Source organism: Podarcis bocagei, assembly GCF_964188305.1.
Source record: "Podarcis bocagei genome assembly, chromosome: 9".
Taxonomy (NCBI): Eukaryota; Metazoa; Chordata; class Lepidosauria; order Squamata; family Lacertidae; genus Podarcis; species Podarcis bocagei.
Window position 1 is genome coordinate 17,407,231 of NC_138134.1, and position 17,009 is coordinate 17,424,239.

The 17,009-nt window shown below is 45.0% G+C and overlaps 1 protein-coding gene across 1 annotated transcript in view; it reads left to right on the forward strand.

The window, feature by feature from the left end:
• Positions 1–13,377, forward strand: part of PGCKA1 (PDCD10 and GCKIII kinases associated 1) — a 60,389-nt gene extending 47,012 nt beyond the window's left edge. The window contains exons 2-4 of the mRNA XM_081207911.1: positions 1,724–1,781; positions 7,640–7,694; positions 8,596–13,377. Coding sequence (XP_081064037.1) covers positions 7,663–7,694; positions 8,596–9,502 — 939 coding nt within the window. The 5' untranslated portion in view covers positions 1,724–1,781; positions 7,640–7,662 and the 3' untranslated portion in view covers positions 9,503–13,377. The remainder of the gene's footprint in view (positions 1–1,723; positions 1,782–7,639; positions 7,695–8,595) is intronic.
• The last annotated feature ends 3,632 nt before the right edge of the window (positions 13,378–17,009 follow it).

Below are 17,009 nucleotides of genomic sequence, written 5' to 3' on the forward strand. Positions count from 1 at the left end.
CCCTGAAACGAGAAGTAATCAACTAGAAATATTATCTTATGAAAATAAACTAAATAATAAAAATCAAAGAGTTTAAGGGGAAAGTAAGAGAACAAAGCCTTAACGGGATGCCGGCTACAAACCTCGTTTCACTGAACTATTCAGTTTCCCCAGAAGGAAATAGGAAAATCATAAACCTTAAATGACCAAAATTCACAAGAAGGGGGTAGAACTCCCAAAAATTCTGAAGTATTTATAATCCTAGGTCGACCTAGGTGAAGCAAAGCACAGCAATAAAGGATTGAGGGTTCAAAGGTACAATTTCTAATACTGAATTTACAAACCTTTTTGTTGACCCAGGATTATAAATACTTCAGAATTTTTGGGAGTTCTACTTCCTTCTTGTATGATTTTTCTATTTCCTTCTGAGGAAACTGAATAGTTCAGTGAAACGAGGTTTGTAGCCGGCATCCCGTTAAGGGATATTCAGCTAATATTTTTATCTGAAGGTTTACAGGAGGAAGATCTCCATTAACAGGGTTGTGTGTTGAGTCCCCTGCTCTACACTCTCTATACGTATGACTGTACAGCCTTCTATTCCAGCAACAAAATCATCAAGTTTGCTGATGACACTACGGTGGTGGGGCTCATTTCAGGAGGGGATGAGTCCGCCTATCGGGACGAGGTGGAGCGGCTCTGTGTTTGGTGTGGAGAGAACAATCTGGCTCTTAATACGGCTAAGACCAAGGAATTGGTGGTGGATTACAGGGGAAAAAAGGCGGACATTCAGCCCTTGTATATCGACGGGGAACGGGTAGAGAGGGTGGCGGAATTCAGGTTTTTGGGAGTAGCTATCGATCAGGGCATGACTTGGAGCGCACATACCACTGCTCTGGTGAAGAAGGCCCAGCAGAGAATTTATTTCCTCAGACTTTTAAAGAAGAACAATCTGAGTGAGAGACTGCTGGTGTGCTTCTACCGAGGCTCCATAGAGAGCATTCTTACATACTGTATTTGTGCTTGGTTCTCCGGTTGTACAGCTAGGGAGAGGAAGGTGCTCCAGAAGGTCATAACCACAGCCCAAAGGATTATTGGTCATCCTCTCCCATCTTTGGAAGAACTGTACGGTTCCCGTTGTCTTAGGAAGGCAAATAACATCCTGCAGGATTCATCTCACCCGGGACACGGTCTGTTTGCACTACTGCCTTCTGGCAGGAGATATAGAAACATCAAGTCAAAGACAAATAGACTGAAAAACAGTTTCTATCCAAGAGCTGTGGCCTTTTTGAATGCTGTAACTCGATAGTGTGACCTGGGAGTTTGATGGGTGTGGTGTGGGTGTGGCTGGAATGTGGTTTGTTTGGTTGTTGTTGTTGTTTTGCTTTTGATGTTTTAAGGGATGGCATCCAATTTCGTTGCACTTTGTACAATGTTGCACTGTGTAATGACAATAAAGAATCTATTCTATTCTATTCTATTCTATTCTATTAAGATGGTTTTATTTTGCACTAACTATCCAAAGGCCTACGACCAGCACTATGTGGAAGGGAAGGAGATGCTTAGAATTTTATTTATTTATTTTTTAACCCTGGTGTTCCTTTGAGACTTCAATAGGCATAGAATAACTTCGTTTTTGTGACTTGCTACTGTGCCCTGGCACGTAGTTTGGGATCTTGCATGAGGGTGACCGTATGCCTACAGCAGATGGGTATCTATTAATCAAATCACATCACTGTCATTTCAGATGCCTCTGCTCAGCCAGAAGTTAAAATCATGGTCCTTCAACTCTCACTGATTTATTGGTAAGTAGGATATTAAATTACATCTCCCGGTGGCCCTGCACAAAGTGTGTGTTTTGTGTACAATTCCAGCTGTCCCTCTGGTTTGATGCCTTGCTGAAATAATATTTGTCCCCTCTTCTGAGGCACTAGTCTTGAGCTCTTCCCAAATTCCTGCTATTTTGGAGGCGGAGGGAGAGAATTAAATCACATACCAGGAAATTGAAGTGGTGCAGCTACAGCTGTTTCTGGTGCTGTTGTGCAGCAAACACAGAGAAACTACCGTATTTTTCGCTCTATTGGACGCACCGGACCACAGGACGCACCTAGTTTTTAGAGGGGGAAATCAAGGAAAAAAATATTATCCCCCCCCCAGCCCCAAAGAGCAACGGACAGGCTCCATGCAGCCTGTCCACTTCTCCCAGAGCTTCTCGGGGCTGCGGGGGAAGCCCGGGTTTCCCCCCCCCCAGCCCCAAAGAGCAAAGAAGCCAAGACAGTGCGCGGGATCCATAGCCGCACAACCTCTCCAGCCAGGAGCTAAACCTCTCCAGTGCAGCTAAAGAAGACAAGGCAGCAAGCGCGATCCATCCCGCTCACTGCCTTGGCTTCTTCTTTAGCCTTGCACAGCATCTTTAGTCTTGCGCAATGGGATGGATTGCGCCCGCTGTCCACCGGGGCTGGACTAGATGACTCCTGGGGTTCCCTTCCAACCCTGCAATTCTATGACCTCGGAAGGTGTTTGGGGTCTCCACCACTGGAGGCTTTTAAGCAGCGGTTGGGGGACCATCTGCCTGGCGTTCTTTAGCTGTGATTCCTACATTGTGAGGGGGCTGGGCTAGATGACCCTTGGGTGGCCCTCCCAACTCTATACAGTCCTACAGTTCTGCGGCAGGAGATCCACAGCCACTTCAGACAATGCCCACTCCCAATTTTCATCTGAGAGACATGTGTCTCTCAGTACCCCCCTACCTGCCACACTTCCCCCACCCCACTTAAGCTGAGGGAATTCCTGCCCAGAGAAACTCCCAGCAATCAAGGAGGAGGAATCCGCTGCAGCCGTGAGCAGCGGAGGATCCATGGTCCCCTTCCTTCCCTCCTCCGTGGTTGCTTTGAAGGAGGAAAGTGGGAGAGGAGCTGCTTACACGAGTGTAAACTGCCCCCCTCCCACTTTCCTGCTTCAAAGCAATTACGGAGGAGGAATCCGAAAGTGGGAGAGGAGCTGCTTACACGAGTGTAAGCTGCTCCCCTCCCACTTTGCTGCTTCAAAGGGAGCCCGGGAGGAGGGAATCTGCTGCAGCCTCGAGCAGCGAAGAGGATCCATGGGTCCCCTCTTTCCTTCCTCCGTGATTGCTTTGAAGCAGGAAAGTGGGAGAGGAGCTGCTTACACGAGTGTAAGCTGCTCCCCTCCCACTTTGCTGCTTCAAAGGGAGCCCGGGAGGAGGGAATCTGCTGCAGCCTCGAGCAGCGAAGAGGATCCATGGGTCCCCTCTTTCCTTCCTCCGTGGTTGCTTTGAAGCAGGAAAGTGGGAGAGGAGCTGCTTACACGAGTGTAAGCTGCTCCCCTCCCACATTGCCGCTTCAAAGGGAGCCCGGGAGGAGGGAATCTGCTGCAGCTTCCCCCACCTCCCGCAGAAGCCGTGCGCTCTTTAAAGGGGCTGCGCGGCTTCTCCTGGCTTTTCTGGGAGGTGGGGGGATTCCCCCACCTCGTAGAAAAGCCTGCAGGAGCCGCGCAGCCTTTAAAGAGGGTGCCGCTCTTGGGGGCTTTTCCCCCAGGAGGGAGAAGGGACTGCTGCAGCCAGTCACTCCCTTCTCCCTCCTAGAGAAAAGCCCGCAAGAGCGCACGAAGCTTGTGTGCGGCTCTTGAGGGCTTTTCCCGCCTGCCTCCCCCCTGCATTCGCTCCATAGGACGCACACACATTTTCCCTTGCTTTTTAGGAGGGAAAAAGTGCGTCCTATGGTGCGAAAAATACGGTACTTCTCCTAAAAATCAGACTTCAGGCAATGTGACAGGAAAATGCAGAGGAAAGTGATGAATAGCAATTGTCCGATGTAATGGTGTCTAACCTCTATGCAAACTCATCAGAATGAATGCTCAAAAAATAGCGGGTGTCGTCTAACCTTCCCGCAACGTTTTGTGCAAACAAATTGGGATGAATGCTCAATAAAGGGGTTGTCTTAAAAGTGAACTATGTCTGGTTAAAGGAGATCCCTTACAAGGAAACAGTAAAGGAACTGGCCTCTAAGACCCTCAGATTAGAGCAATTGTTGTTGAGCGTTTTTTAGGGCAGCCGCTGATTTCAGGGAGAAAAATTTGAGAAGTAACAGGAAAAGTCAAAACCAGGCACCTCCTCAAAGCCCAAAGCTAGCTGACTAAAGAGAAAATGTATGAAGATTTCCCGAGAAAGCAGTTCTGTGAATCAAAAACCACTTCTCAACCTACCTAGGTGCAGAGAAAAGTAGACTCCAGGGCGGTGAAAACTCTCTACCTTCCACATTCTTTCCCTCAAAAAAATTCTCAAGTTAAAATTCTCAGTGACAGTGTCCAGAATTCTTTGAGGGCAAGAATATGCCTCCGAGGCATAGTGTGTATATAGCTGAAGTGTAAAATAATAACGATAGCTTCTTCCCTGAGCAGAGGAAATAGCTATTAAATCTGTGGTGTAAATATGTCCATAGATTTTCAGTCTCCATGGTAGACACTGTAGCCCCACTGGCTAGAGACAGGTCACCTCTCCCCAAATGAGTGGAATGAGGAATAAAGCAAATGTATGTTTGTGAACAACACAGAGCTTATCTGGGATTTTTTTGGTCAGCCAAAGGGTCGAAGCAGTAGGCCAAAGGTGGTCCAGGGATGGCCATGTCACCTAGACACATCTTTGATGCAAAGATGATCTGGCCTTTGTTACTTTACAGTGGGAATAAAAGTGGGTCAACCAGCCGCTCTGTGAAAGATTAACTTATATGCAAACATGGTGTTGGTTACTCAGAAGTCCGAGTATTCAAGGAAAAGGCTTACGAAAATATAAAAAAGAAAAATCTAGCTCCTTTAAAAAATCCAAAAAAATAAACCCTTAGTTCTGAACACCTGACAGAATTACATGTTTTCAAAATGTTCTCAGGGAAATTTGAAGAGCTTTCCAAGTTATTTCATTTCCGACAAAAAGCCACGAAGTGCTAAGAAGCGGTTCATGCCGGTATTTCAGATTTGAATTCTGCTCTTTCGTACCAACCTGGGTTAAAATTTGAACCAGTTCCCATACCTGCATTTGCCAGGCTCCCTCTCTGATTTCTATCTTAAAACCACAGGTTGTGTTGTGCGTATAAACAGGCCTTCGCCACGTAAAGCGAAGAGCAGCTTTTTAATGAGAGTGGGCGAACATTCCTAATGGTTGCTGCAGTGATGTAATTAGCATGCATGTAATTACAGAAGTCTGAATGTGCATCTCCCTACTCCCACCTCGCTTTTCAGGAAGGACTTCTATTTAATTTGAACTCCAGCTTCAGGGCTTGTTTGCAAGGTGGTGCTGGTTAATATTTAACAAAGGAAATACTCTCCATTTTCAGTTTTCTCCCACTGCACAACAAGGAAACACCTTTGCTTTTCATCTCCTACTTGACCCTTGCAATATTCCGGGAATCAGCGTGTTTTTACATGAGTAGAATGTGTCCTTTTATTTAAAATACATCTCTGGGTTATTTGTGGGGCCTGCCTGGTTTTTTCACATGAGTAGAATGTGTGCCTTTATTTAAAATGCATCTCTGGGTTATTTATGGGGCATAGGAATTCGTTCGTTCTTTCTTTTTTTCAAAATATAGTCCGGCCCCCTACAAGGTCTGGGGGACAGTGGACCGGCCCCCCACTGAAAACGTCTGCTGACCCCTGGACCAGCCGGTCAAGGGATTTCCTGATTGTGTTCACATATTGCTGCTTCCCTAGATTTTTATCTCATAAATCTTTGAAACCCACTGGGGGACTATGTTATCCTATTTCCCACCTTCATCAACACCCTTCTTTTATATATATATATTTATTTATTATTTCCTTGCATTTCTAGTCCGCCTTTCTTCCATCATGGAACCCAAAGGGGCATCCATGTAGTTTTAGAAGACATCTGAAGGCAGCCCTGTTTAGGGAAGCTTTTAATGTTTAATAGGTTATTGTATTTTAATATTCTGTTGGAAGCTGCCCAGAGTGACTGGGGAAACCCAGCCAGATGGGTGGGGTATAAATAATAAATTATTATTATTAAAGTTTCCAGAAGGTCTCCCATCCAAACACTGAGCAGACCCTTGCACTGCTTAGCTTCAGCAATGTGGTGGCCTCATGCCTTCTGACCAACTATAAGCGCAACGTACACATGCAAACTACATTTTCAACAGTTTTGAGCCTTTTTTAAAGCTGTGGCCCTAGCTGTCTTGCCAAAGGCAAGGTGGTTCTTTTAAAATACACAAGTGAGTGAGAAGATTAAAGATTTTATTCTAAAACAGCAAGCGATGTATACATACAGTCCTCAAGAAGCGGCGCAGTGACTCCCCCAGGTAGCCTCAGTTTGCAGGGCCCTGCGTCCGATCAGTCTGAGCACGAGCTTCCAAGAAATTCTGCCCAAACCGTCTGCTTTTATAGATATGCCTCACTTTCTCAAAACAACGTCCAACATCAAAGAAGGTGCCCAGCATTATCCTCCCAAGTGATTAAGGCAGCTGTGTGTGGGACTTCCCTTCCCCTCAACTGTTCTCAGGACATTAAAGACTGTTTTCACACCATCAAAAAACTTAACAAGAGGGAAGGAGGGGGAAGGAACAGAGGCTAGGAAGGGCTCCCTGTCAGATCACTAGCTCCTCAGTACATTTTCTCTTCCGGATGCATTTCCCATAACCTAGCCAATTTAACCATCGTGCCTTGTCAATGGGACAAGTTGAAATCAATGGGACTTCGCTTGAGTGCTGTTGATTGACCTGGGACTGTCCCATTGATTTCAACTGGACTTCAATTCAGCTCATTGGTCCAATGAGATTGCCAGCATGGAAATCATTCCCCAAATATGTCCATATTCAACTGCCATTGCAAGGAGTGGGGCAGATACGTTATGTAAAAATAGCAGTAGTTCCCTGTTTGTGGAATGCTCTCCCCAGGGAGGTTTGCCTAGCACGTTTATTGTGCACTTTTAGGCACCAGGCAAAAATGTTCCTCTTCAACCAGGCCTTTGGTTGATTAACATCTGGTACGCGGGTGGCGCTGTGGTCTAAACCACAGAGCCTAGGGCTTGCTGATCAGAAGGTCGGTGGTTCAAATCCCCACGACGGGGTGAGCTCCCGTTGCTTTGTCCCAGCTCCTGCCAACCTAGCAGTTCGAAAGCACGTCAAAGTGCAAGTAGATAAATAGGTACCACTCCGGCAGGAAGGTAAACGGCGTTTCCGTGCGCTGCTCTGTTCGCCAGAAGCGGCTTAGTCACGCTGGCCACATGACCCGGAAGCTGTACGCCGGCTCCCTCGGCCAATAAAGCGAGATGAGCGCCGCAACCCCAGAGTCGGTCACGACTGGACCTAATGGTCAGGGGTCCCTTTACCCTTTTAAATGTGCTGTGGGAGTAGGTGGGAAGAGGGGGATATTGGCTTTTTTCATTCTTGTTTTTAGTCTGTATTTTGTTTTGTTTTTAACTTGTATTTTTATGTTGTGAGCTGCCCTGAGATCTGTGGATAGAGGGCAGTATTCAGACTTAATAAATAACAATAAATTATTATTACTATTTTATAATCCATAATCCAACAATCCCATTCAAAAATAAGGAGTCAGCTATTGCTGCTTCTTTTTGCAACATTTCACATCATGCATGCAATACCTGATTTCTCATGTCCACTCTGCCTGTTTTCTGTCTTTTCAGATAATTAACAAAGAAGAATCCAGATGGGGTGCAGGTGCTGTAAAATGATACAAAGGTACAGGCAGACTGAGGCTGGATCTATACAGATATAAAAAATGCTATGGGGAGAAAACATTGTGGGGGGGGGGAGCTCCCAAGGCAATACTATATGCCAGGCATCTCCAAACTTGGCCCTCCAGCTGTTTTGGGACTACAACTCCCATCATCCCTAGCTAGCAGGACCAGTGGTCAGGGATGATGGGAATTGCAGTCCTAAAATATCTGGAGGGACAAGTTTGCCTGCTGTATGCCATTGACTTTGGATTCCTCTCTACAGTGCCATCTAGTGTCACATTTTTATAATGCATTTTTAATGTTATAAATTGACCTGTGCAGCTGAGTCCTGAGTGTCATTTGGGGCAGGGCGAAAATGATAATAGTTATATATCTGTAAGGATATCTCTGAAGCTGTACCAATGTTGCTGCACTCCAGATCCCATCAGCCCCAGCCAGCATGGCCAATGGTGAGAGGTGAATAGAGATGTGGAACAACAGCATCTAGAGGGCCTGAGATTCTATAGCGTTATTTTAAGCTACCGTATTTTTCGCTCTATAAGACGCACCAGACCACAAGACGCACCTAGTTTTTGGAGGAGGAAAACAAGAAAAAAATATATTCTGAATCTCAGAAGCCAGAACAGCAAGAGGGATCGCTGGGCAGTGAAAGCAGCAATCCCTCTTGCTGTTCTGGCTTCTGGGATAGCTGCGCAGCCTGCATTCACTCCATAAGACGCACACACATTTCCCCTTACTTTTTAGAAGGGAAAAAGTGAGTCTTATAGAGCAAAAAATACGGTAAAAATTGGTGGCATTTCTGAAACTTGCAACAAAGCCTGCATGTTTGAAGCATGAAACTGACCCTTTTTTTATCTATCACGAAAAGAAAATGCTAACTGTTGCTCTTAACCTTTTTCTAGTTACATCTTTGAACCCCAAGACGTGCCAACATCCGGGTACATCAATGAAATAAACAACTTCAAGTTCGACGAGCAAGACGGAGGCAAATTCAAATGTAAGCAGAACAACGACATCCAAGTACACAAAAACGAGCTGCAGACCGGGGAATTACAAACGGCAGCAAACAGGCACAAATTAAACAACAATAAAGAGGCTGTTCTGAACCACCGAAGCAGCGCTCTTCGTGAGGAAGGACTTGGGAATCTTGCCGAAAAGTGTCGTTTCAATGTAAATGGGATCCATTCCCACTCTGGTGCGAACCTTCATCCCAATCCCAGCACAAACCGAAACAGAGAGATCAGCCCGCACACCTGCTCTGCTCAGCGAGCCGGTTTTTCAGTCCAAGGGTTGCCTCAGGAAAGCCCATGCAATAACCATGAGATTCTGGAAACGGAAGTTCTCGCAAAGGCATCTTCAGAAAAAAGAAGTGCCCTATATGAGGAATCTCAGAGCGCTCCAGGCAGTGACACGCACCTGCCTGGACCCCCTAATGGCGGCTATGCTGGAAAACAGAGAGCTGCGGGAAAGGAAAGTCCATCAAATAACCACACACATACAGGCCAAAGCACAGAACACACCATGTTAAGCAGTCAGCAGGAGCTGCCATTAGGTGAGTCTAAAAGCTGGGATTCAACAGACAAAGCCTGCAGGACAAGCCTGCCAAATGTGTGTTTCAAGGACAATGTATCCGACGGCATCCCGTCTCCAAGGACCAAGGCGGATGCGGTGCGAGAAGCTAGATTTGATTGCCATAATGACATTAATGGAGAACTGGAGGAGGAGGTTGATGCCGAAGTAGCAGAGGCTCTCGCAGCCCTGGAGGCTGCTACGGCAGGAGAAGATTTTGAGGAGGAAGAGGACTATTAGGTGACAACCCAGACGCCAGTAATAAGCCTCGCTTCTGGGGCTGCATGAAATGCCGTGTTTCCAAGGCCTTCCACTGCGGGTGTAAGCCTTTGCCCAGGACTCCCACAAATAGCAGAGCGGGATATATCACTAGGCCAGGTGAGCTAACAAGAGCAGCCAGTGTTGTGCCCGGTGCATTGCACCTAAGCTGATATGTCACAATTAACATCAGCCGGTCTAATGCTTACGTACCAGCCCACCTCCACCGGGAGGTACCTGCTACTGCCAGCCAAAGCAGTCTCTCTTGTTTGCCAACATGACCACTCTGGCTGCTATGAATGCTGCCAAGAATAGTCACCAATATGTCCCACTCTAGGGAGAATACTGCCCTCTGGGTCAAGTTTGCTTCCAACTGGAGGAAAAGGAGGAAATATTTGGTTAAGGAGAGTCCCAAGCTTCCCTTTAGTCCAGTCACAAAGGAGTAATATTGATCTCTCAAAGAAGCCAGTATGTTGAAGGTTTGTCCTTTTCTTGATCTACCAGGGCTTACACGCTAGGCTGTGCAAAATGTCTCAAAGCAAACCTGCAAAGTGACAGTTTTAAAACAGAGCTCACTCAAAACTGCTGCTCTTTGTGAGATTTTTCAGCATTGCCAAACGTGCCTCGCTTTTTGGACATTCTTCTCGCGCTCCAGGTGAAAATGTTTGTTTGCATGTTTACCAGGACCTGAGTGACATCACCAGACAGACAAACTTAATTGAATGCGCCGGTTTATGGTGTCATCACACTCGCTGCTCAGTCACTAATGATTAACTCACGAAAGCTGGAAGCAGCCGCAACCGGGTGCTCAAAAGCATCAGGTATATAAATGGATATTTGCACGGTCTAAGGCTGTCTTCACATGATAGTTTATTCCACCGCCCTGACATTTCCCTAACTGTTAATTTACACATTATATTTGAGCTTTCGCGTGATGTAAAAGCCACTTCTGGAGAACCAACAGAATATGGTACATGTTTAGTGCCCATTTCTGTGTTACTTGATTCCAGAAAAAAATATGTTTGAGGCCCCTTAACCTGGAAAATTGCAAGAGTAAAGTGACAAAACCTGGGCTGGTATGATGGCATACAGTTTTTTTCCAGCTGTTGTCAAAGAGGCATCGTGGGGGAACAAAAGCACACATATGGAAAGGCTGAGGGGAATGCTGACAGTGTCCAAAAATATTCATTGTTGTACCACAGTATGTTCACTGGTGTAAATGAAATTTAGCGTGACAGTCGAAGAGTCCCAGTTCCATAGCATAACAGGTACTGCAGTGTGAAAGGAACATTCGAAAATAGGACACAAGTGCTAGTAGTATAATCAGGAAAACTAATACAATATTCCCCACATCTGAATGCACGCAAAGCATGCTTTGGGGAAACTTCTGCCACAGTGAAATAGTAGATGCGTGGCTGTTTGCCGCACAAAAATCAGGGCTAGAGACATTTAACTCTGCTCTAGTGCCATGTATTTTCCCCCTATAAAAGTATTTTTTAAAAAGAAAATCTTGATTAAACATTTATCTTGAACCACTGCCTACACATTCCCAGTTGGTATCAAAGTATCAATCCAGGCTAATTATGCGCTACCGAAGTTCCACCCAATTGCATCCTCCTTTCTGCTGATTTCTAATGGCGCTTCCCATGCTGTTGGGAATGTGTCTTCGTGCGGCAGCAAGTGCCATTGAGCCACTCAGGTTCCTTAGGGCTAATGATGACAAGTGTTAATTCTCGGCAGTGCCAGAAACGAGCATTCCAGCAAGCTCACGAGATTCGCCCTGTGGAATGAAACAGCACGAGACCGAGGTATTTTCATGTGGCGGTCTGAAGTGCAATTAAGTGCAAATTAACACGAAACTCAAAATGTCAGATGGTTGCGAGCACAGGGCAGGTTTGTGCATGCATTTTGATTTCCGGTGTCCTTATCACTCAGTGCGCTCACAGTGGAATGCCTCAAAGGACTCCGTCCGAGAGCATCATTTGGGACAATTTGAAAGTTCTGCCTCTGGTGTGTGTTTGATCATTCGCACATGCAACTGTACCGATACCAGCAAGCTACAGAATCACAGTGCCTGTCAACCACAGGTGCTGCTAAGTAATTAAAAGTCTTGGGATGTAACTGTATGACACGGCTCCTCAAAGAATTTGTATATGCTAATTTATATGTATAGATGACTGGGGGATTAAAATGGCAGGTGACTGGAATATCACCTAGCCACCTTATAAGCAAATGTTTTAAATTGAGTTTTAAGGGGGGGGGGTGGAAGGGATAGATGATCTGGGGCCCACCACAAAAGACCCGTTCCTCAGACCACCCTGGGCCACCCCCTATCAGAGCCCCTGTTGTCAATTGCAGAAACATTCCCAGAAAAGCATTTTTAGACACTTGCTTTTGTTGAAATTTAAATATAACACAACAAACATTTCAGTAAAGCAAGAATCAATGGAGGACAAGAATTTGGCACTTGTGTCAATTACAATAAAATGTGTACATCTCAGGATATTTTCCTCTGGGCAATCCTTAGAATGCTTTCCTGTGCCTCCCCCCTCTGAAATAGTCCTGTTTAGGGCCAACTAAAATACATTATTTTTAACAACAACAATAAGAATTTATTATTTATACCCCGCCCATCTGGCCAGGTTTCCCCAGCCACTCTGGGCGGCTCCCAACAGAATAGTAAAAGCACAATAAAAGATCAAACATTAAAAGCTTCCCTAAACAGGGCTGCCTTCAGATGTCTTCTAAAGGTCGGCTGGTTTTTTATTTCCTTCGCATCTGACAGGAGGGTGTTCCACAGGGAGGGCGCCACTACTGAGAAGGCCCTCTTCCTGGTTCCCTGCAACCTCACTTCTCACAGTGAGGGAACCACGAGATGGCCCTCGGCTCTGGACCTCAGTGTCTGGGCTGAACGATGGGGGTGGCCAAGGCCATTTAAGTCTCTAAAAGTCAGCGCCAACCAATTGTTCTCGGAAACGTACTGGGAGCCAATGTAGATCTTTTAGAACCGGTGTTATATGGTCCTGGCAGCTGCTCCCAGTCACCAATTTGGCAGCCGCATTCTGGATTAGTTGTAGTTTCCAAGTCACCTTCAAAGGTAGCCCCACATAGAGCGCATTGCAGTAGTCCAAGCAGAAGATAACTAGAGCATGCAGCTACTCACCTGGTCCTTTAGATCTACATTTTTCCTGTTCAGAACCAGGAAATATCCCTATCCCCAGGAAACATTGCTTCTGTTTTGTCAGGCTTCAATCTCAACCTGTTGACCACCACCCAGTTTTTAAAACTGCCAGAAGTTTAGGCATGTTAGTCTCTGTGTAGCAACAATCCTAAAGAAAAGGTCTGGGGGCCATTTTAAAGATAAACCAATTTATTGTGGCACCAGCCTGAGTCTGGGCTTAAGGAAGAATGGTAAGCAATATGGTAAGAAGCTGAGAGACAAAGATAAAGCCGATTTGTCTGAACTCTCCTGCTCCCTGATTTGCCCAGTTTCTCTCTCTCCATGATTTCTGCATCAAAATGGAGGTTGCTGACTAGCAAATTAAGCGAGTAGGCAAGGACAAGCGGGGTGTCCCAATGAAAGCAGCCTCCAAAACAGCACAATGAGGATTCATGAGGACATGAACCAGTTTTCCTGTGACAGTTTGAGTAGAGCCATAGAAACCGGGTCCCAAATTTAATTTACTGATATTTGAGAAACACTTGGCATACCGGAAAATATTTCTTCTCTAACTATTGGCCAGATATTCCCTGGAATTTCAAACTGCTGCATTTAACCTCGTTTCGTTAGCTCTGATTTTGTATTTGTCAAGAAAATCTACTGTAAACTGTTAATAAATTGTTTTAAATATAAATAAGATATATCAGTTGACTTTTATCTTAAAGCCTCTCTTTTTCCCCTAAAATGTCCTTGTGTGTGTGTGTTTCACCCCATCCTCCCCCAATCGATTTTATTGATTGAGAATGTGCAGCAGCCCAGTCACTTTCATGACTGAACAAGGATTTGAACACAGATCTCTCACCTACTTTGATGGTGCTGTATCATACAATGTAGTTGTTTTACCAGCAGCAACGATTTCACAAACGACTGCCTTTTCTCTGCTTTCATTTCTCCTTGCACCCCATCTTCCCCATACATGAAAAGGGGGAGTAGACAATAAATGCAGGGGGTGGTGTAAGAAAGGACAGGGGGGAGGTCAAGATTACTACTGTTTCCTAAAATAGCCCAGTCATCCAGCATTCCTTCAAAGCGCTCTCCTACACGCTAGGAAAAAGCAATGTAGGAAAATGTTTTTGCGGTTCAATGCTACGAAAAAGGGAAATGGAAAAAAAAAAACACCTGGTATTTTTGCATGCTCCACACAAGTTAACAGAATTGCCCAAACTCCAGATCATTTTTCTCCCGGCAGGTGTACAGCAGAGCCATCTGCAGGACTGAATAATTACTGCAGCTATTATCACATCTGGAATAATTCTATTGTGGTAGCAGTGAATCATTTATTAAAGCAAGAGCCAGGGCTACCAGCTGGGATTAATTACTTTTTAAAGGTTCATTAAAAAGCAAACGGTAGCTGTGCTAGTTCACAGAGGGGCAAAAAACCCCTCCGAAATCCAACCAAAATGTCACAAAAGTGCATCCATAGCTGTCGTACATGAATGACACTTGCTTTGGCTATATAAAGATCCACGTTGAACACTGGAAATAGAAATAATGAGGCATTCTTGTGAAAATGGGACTTTTAACCTTCTGAAGGCAGAAGCAGCAACTGGAACAGTTTTTTTTAATGATTACCAAAGTTTATTGATTGCTATTAAATATAACTAGTCGTACCTTGGAAGTCGAACGGAATCTGTTCCGGAAGTCCGTTCGAATTCCAAAACATTTGGAAACCAAAGCGCAGCTTCTGATAGGCTGCAGGAACGTCCTGCAGCCAATCGGAAGCCGTAGAAGCCCTGTCAGACATTCGGCTTCCGAAAAGAGTTCAAAAACCAGAACACTCACTTCCGGGTTTCGATCGTTCATGAGCCGAAACGTTTGAGTACCAAGGTGTTCGACAACCAAGGTACGACTGTACATTTAAAGCACATTTGAAGCACTTTCTTCCCTTCAATAGAATCCTGGGCACTGAAATTTCCACTCACAGAGTTACCATTCCCAGCCACCCTTTAAAAACTACAGTGCCCAGAATTCTTGGGGTGGGAGAAGAATGTGGTTTGAAAGTTCTTTGTAGTGTGTACACAGCCTCAGGCTTCCAATTTAATATGAGATCCAGGAACCAAATGTAAAAAACTTTGCAAATAATAAGGAATAGTGTTTATTCAGGACCAGGTATGTGTCAGTTGTGGTATTATTTCTTTGAATGTCGATTTCAGGGTGTTTTTTTTTTAATTTTTACTGATCTTTTTGCTGAAGCAGACTGTATCTGTGGCATGGGCCAATTTCGAGGAGGAAAGGTTAAACAGGTCAGCGTACGGTCTCTCTATGTAATAGATGGAGACAGAAGAAACGTTAAAAATGGATCACAAAGAAAGTAGCAGCAGAACATTTCAATCCTGCGAGACTTTCCAACGTTAAGATCACTGTATTTAAAATAGAAAGTGACCTTAAGGTCAGAGAGAGAGAGAGAGAGAAATTCAGTCCCACAGGACTGAAGTGTTCCTTTGCTATTTTTCTTATTTTTAATGCCTGGTCTAAATCTATCTATTACACAGCATAGGGACTCCAGCTTGGCCCATGCAACATTTTGTCTTCCAAATTGCGTCATGACAAAATATGCAGCCTGCTTCAGCCAAAAGACTGCATTCGGGAAAAGAAGCTGGTGGTAATCATCATTTCCCAGGATTAGCATTCTTCATGTGCATCCTAGGATAGGAAGTTGTATGGTTGGAGTTCATCAGCAGTTTTAATTGAACTTGCATGGTTTCCTGTGAATGCAACCCATTTGAAAGGTGACTCTAATCTGGTGTGGACGTAACATTTGTTCTCCTTCGCTCTCAAGCATGCCATGGCAGTGACAGTTGTCACTTCTTCTTTTATATATATAATATTTATTAAATTTTCTGTTTTAGAATTTAAAATACTCATTTCACATCCTTAAGATATCAATGACTTCCCTTCTTCTCTTTCCGTGGTTCATTTTACATATCATAAATCCCTGCATATTTTACAAAAACTATACCATTCAGTATGCCATTATTGCATCCATCAACTTATTTACGCTGAATTTATCTTAATGCTGCCAGCATTTTCAGCTATACACAATTATTTCCCATATATTCAATAAACGTTTTCCAGTCTTCTCTAAACGTATGTTCTTCTTGTTCTCTTATTCTATATGTTAAGTCTGCGAGTTGTGCATATTCTGTCAACTTAACTTGCCATTCTTCTTTGGTTGGGACCTTGCTCGTTTTCCATTTTGAGGCTAACGAAACAGGGGCCATAGTAGCAGCATACATAAATAACCTTTTTTGACACCTGGGAATTTCAGTCTGAATTATCCCCAACAGAAAGGACCCTGTTTTTTTCGGGGAAAGTACTCGATGGTTATCACTTCTTTCTGATCCCCAACAGATGGTGGTATGGGGATATATAATTTCTGACCATGGAGGTGCCATTTAGCTGTCCTTGCTACCCTACAGATTCTAATTCTGATTATACTATCTGAGTCAAATATGCAGTCAGTGTAGCATCATGCACTCAAAAGAGAGAGGTATTAGCAGGTCTGGGAGAACTTCGAGGTTTGCAAAGTACAAAAAAATATTTAGGGGAGTGAGGAAGCTCAGGAGAAAAAACTCAGCAATGGATCCGTGAATATTGATTATGGGTATTGGGTACATAATGCTGAATGAAAGTAAGGGCGAGGAAACAGAAAACTGGAGGACAGAGGGGTAATGAAATACAGTCGTACCTCGGCTCCCGAATGACTGAAAACCCGGAAGTGAGTGTTCCAGTTTTCAAACTTTTTTTGGAAGCTTCCGCTATTGTTTTCGGCATGCCTGTGCAATCGGAAACCAATTGGAAGCCGCGCCTTGGTTCCCAAACGTTTTGGAAGTCGAATGGACTTCCAGAACGGATTCTGTTTGACTTCCGAGGTACAATGGTGTAATGTGTATGGGTTGCTCGTGCGTAAGTTGCCGCCTCTCCAGGCTTTGTTGCCTTGCTAAACCTTTCAGTCTGGGCAGCCCTTCACTTCGTGGCTGCCTCAGTCGCTAGCAGGATCTGTCAGTGGGCGTTTCTTAAATCTTTTCCAACATAAAAGTTGTTTGACACCCAGTCTCCTCCTACTCTCGCTGCGCGGAAGTCTTCTGCGCAGGGTGGGCGTGGGTAGCGGAGGACCCGTGCTCTCCCCGCTGGTGTCCGGTGAAGAGTCCTGGAGCCCTCTCGGCGATTCCCCCATCAGCCCCTCTATATCCCTGGTGTTGCGCTGATTTGCTTCCCCATCTGCGGAGCTGCCTCTCTCCCTGCTGGGTCCTTCTCCAGCATCACTTG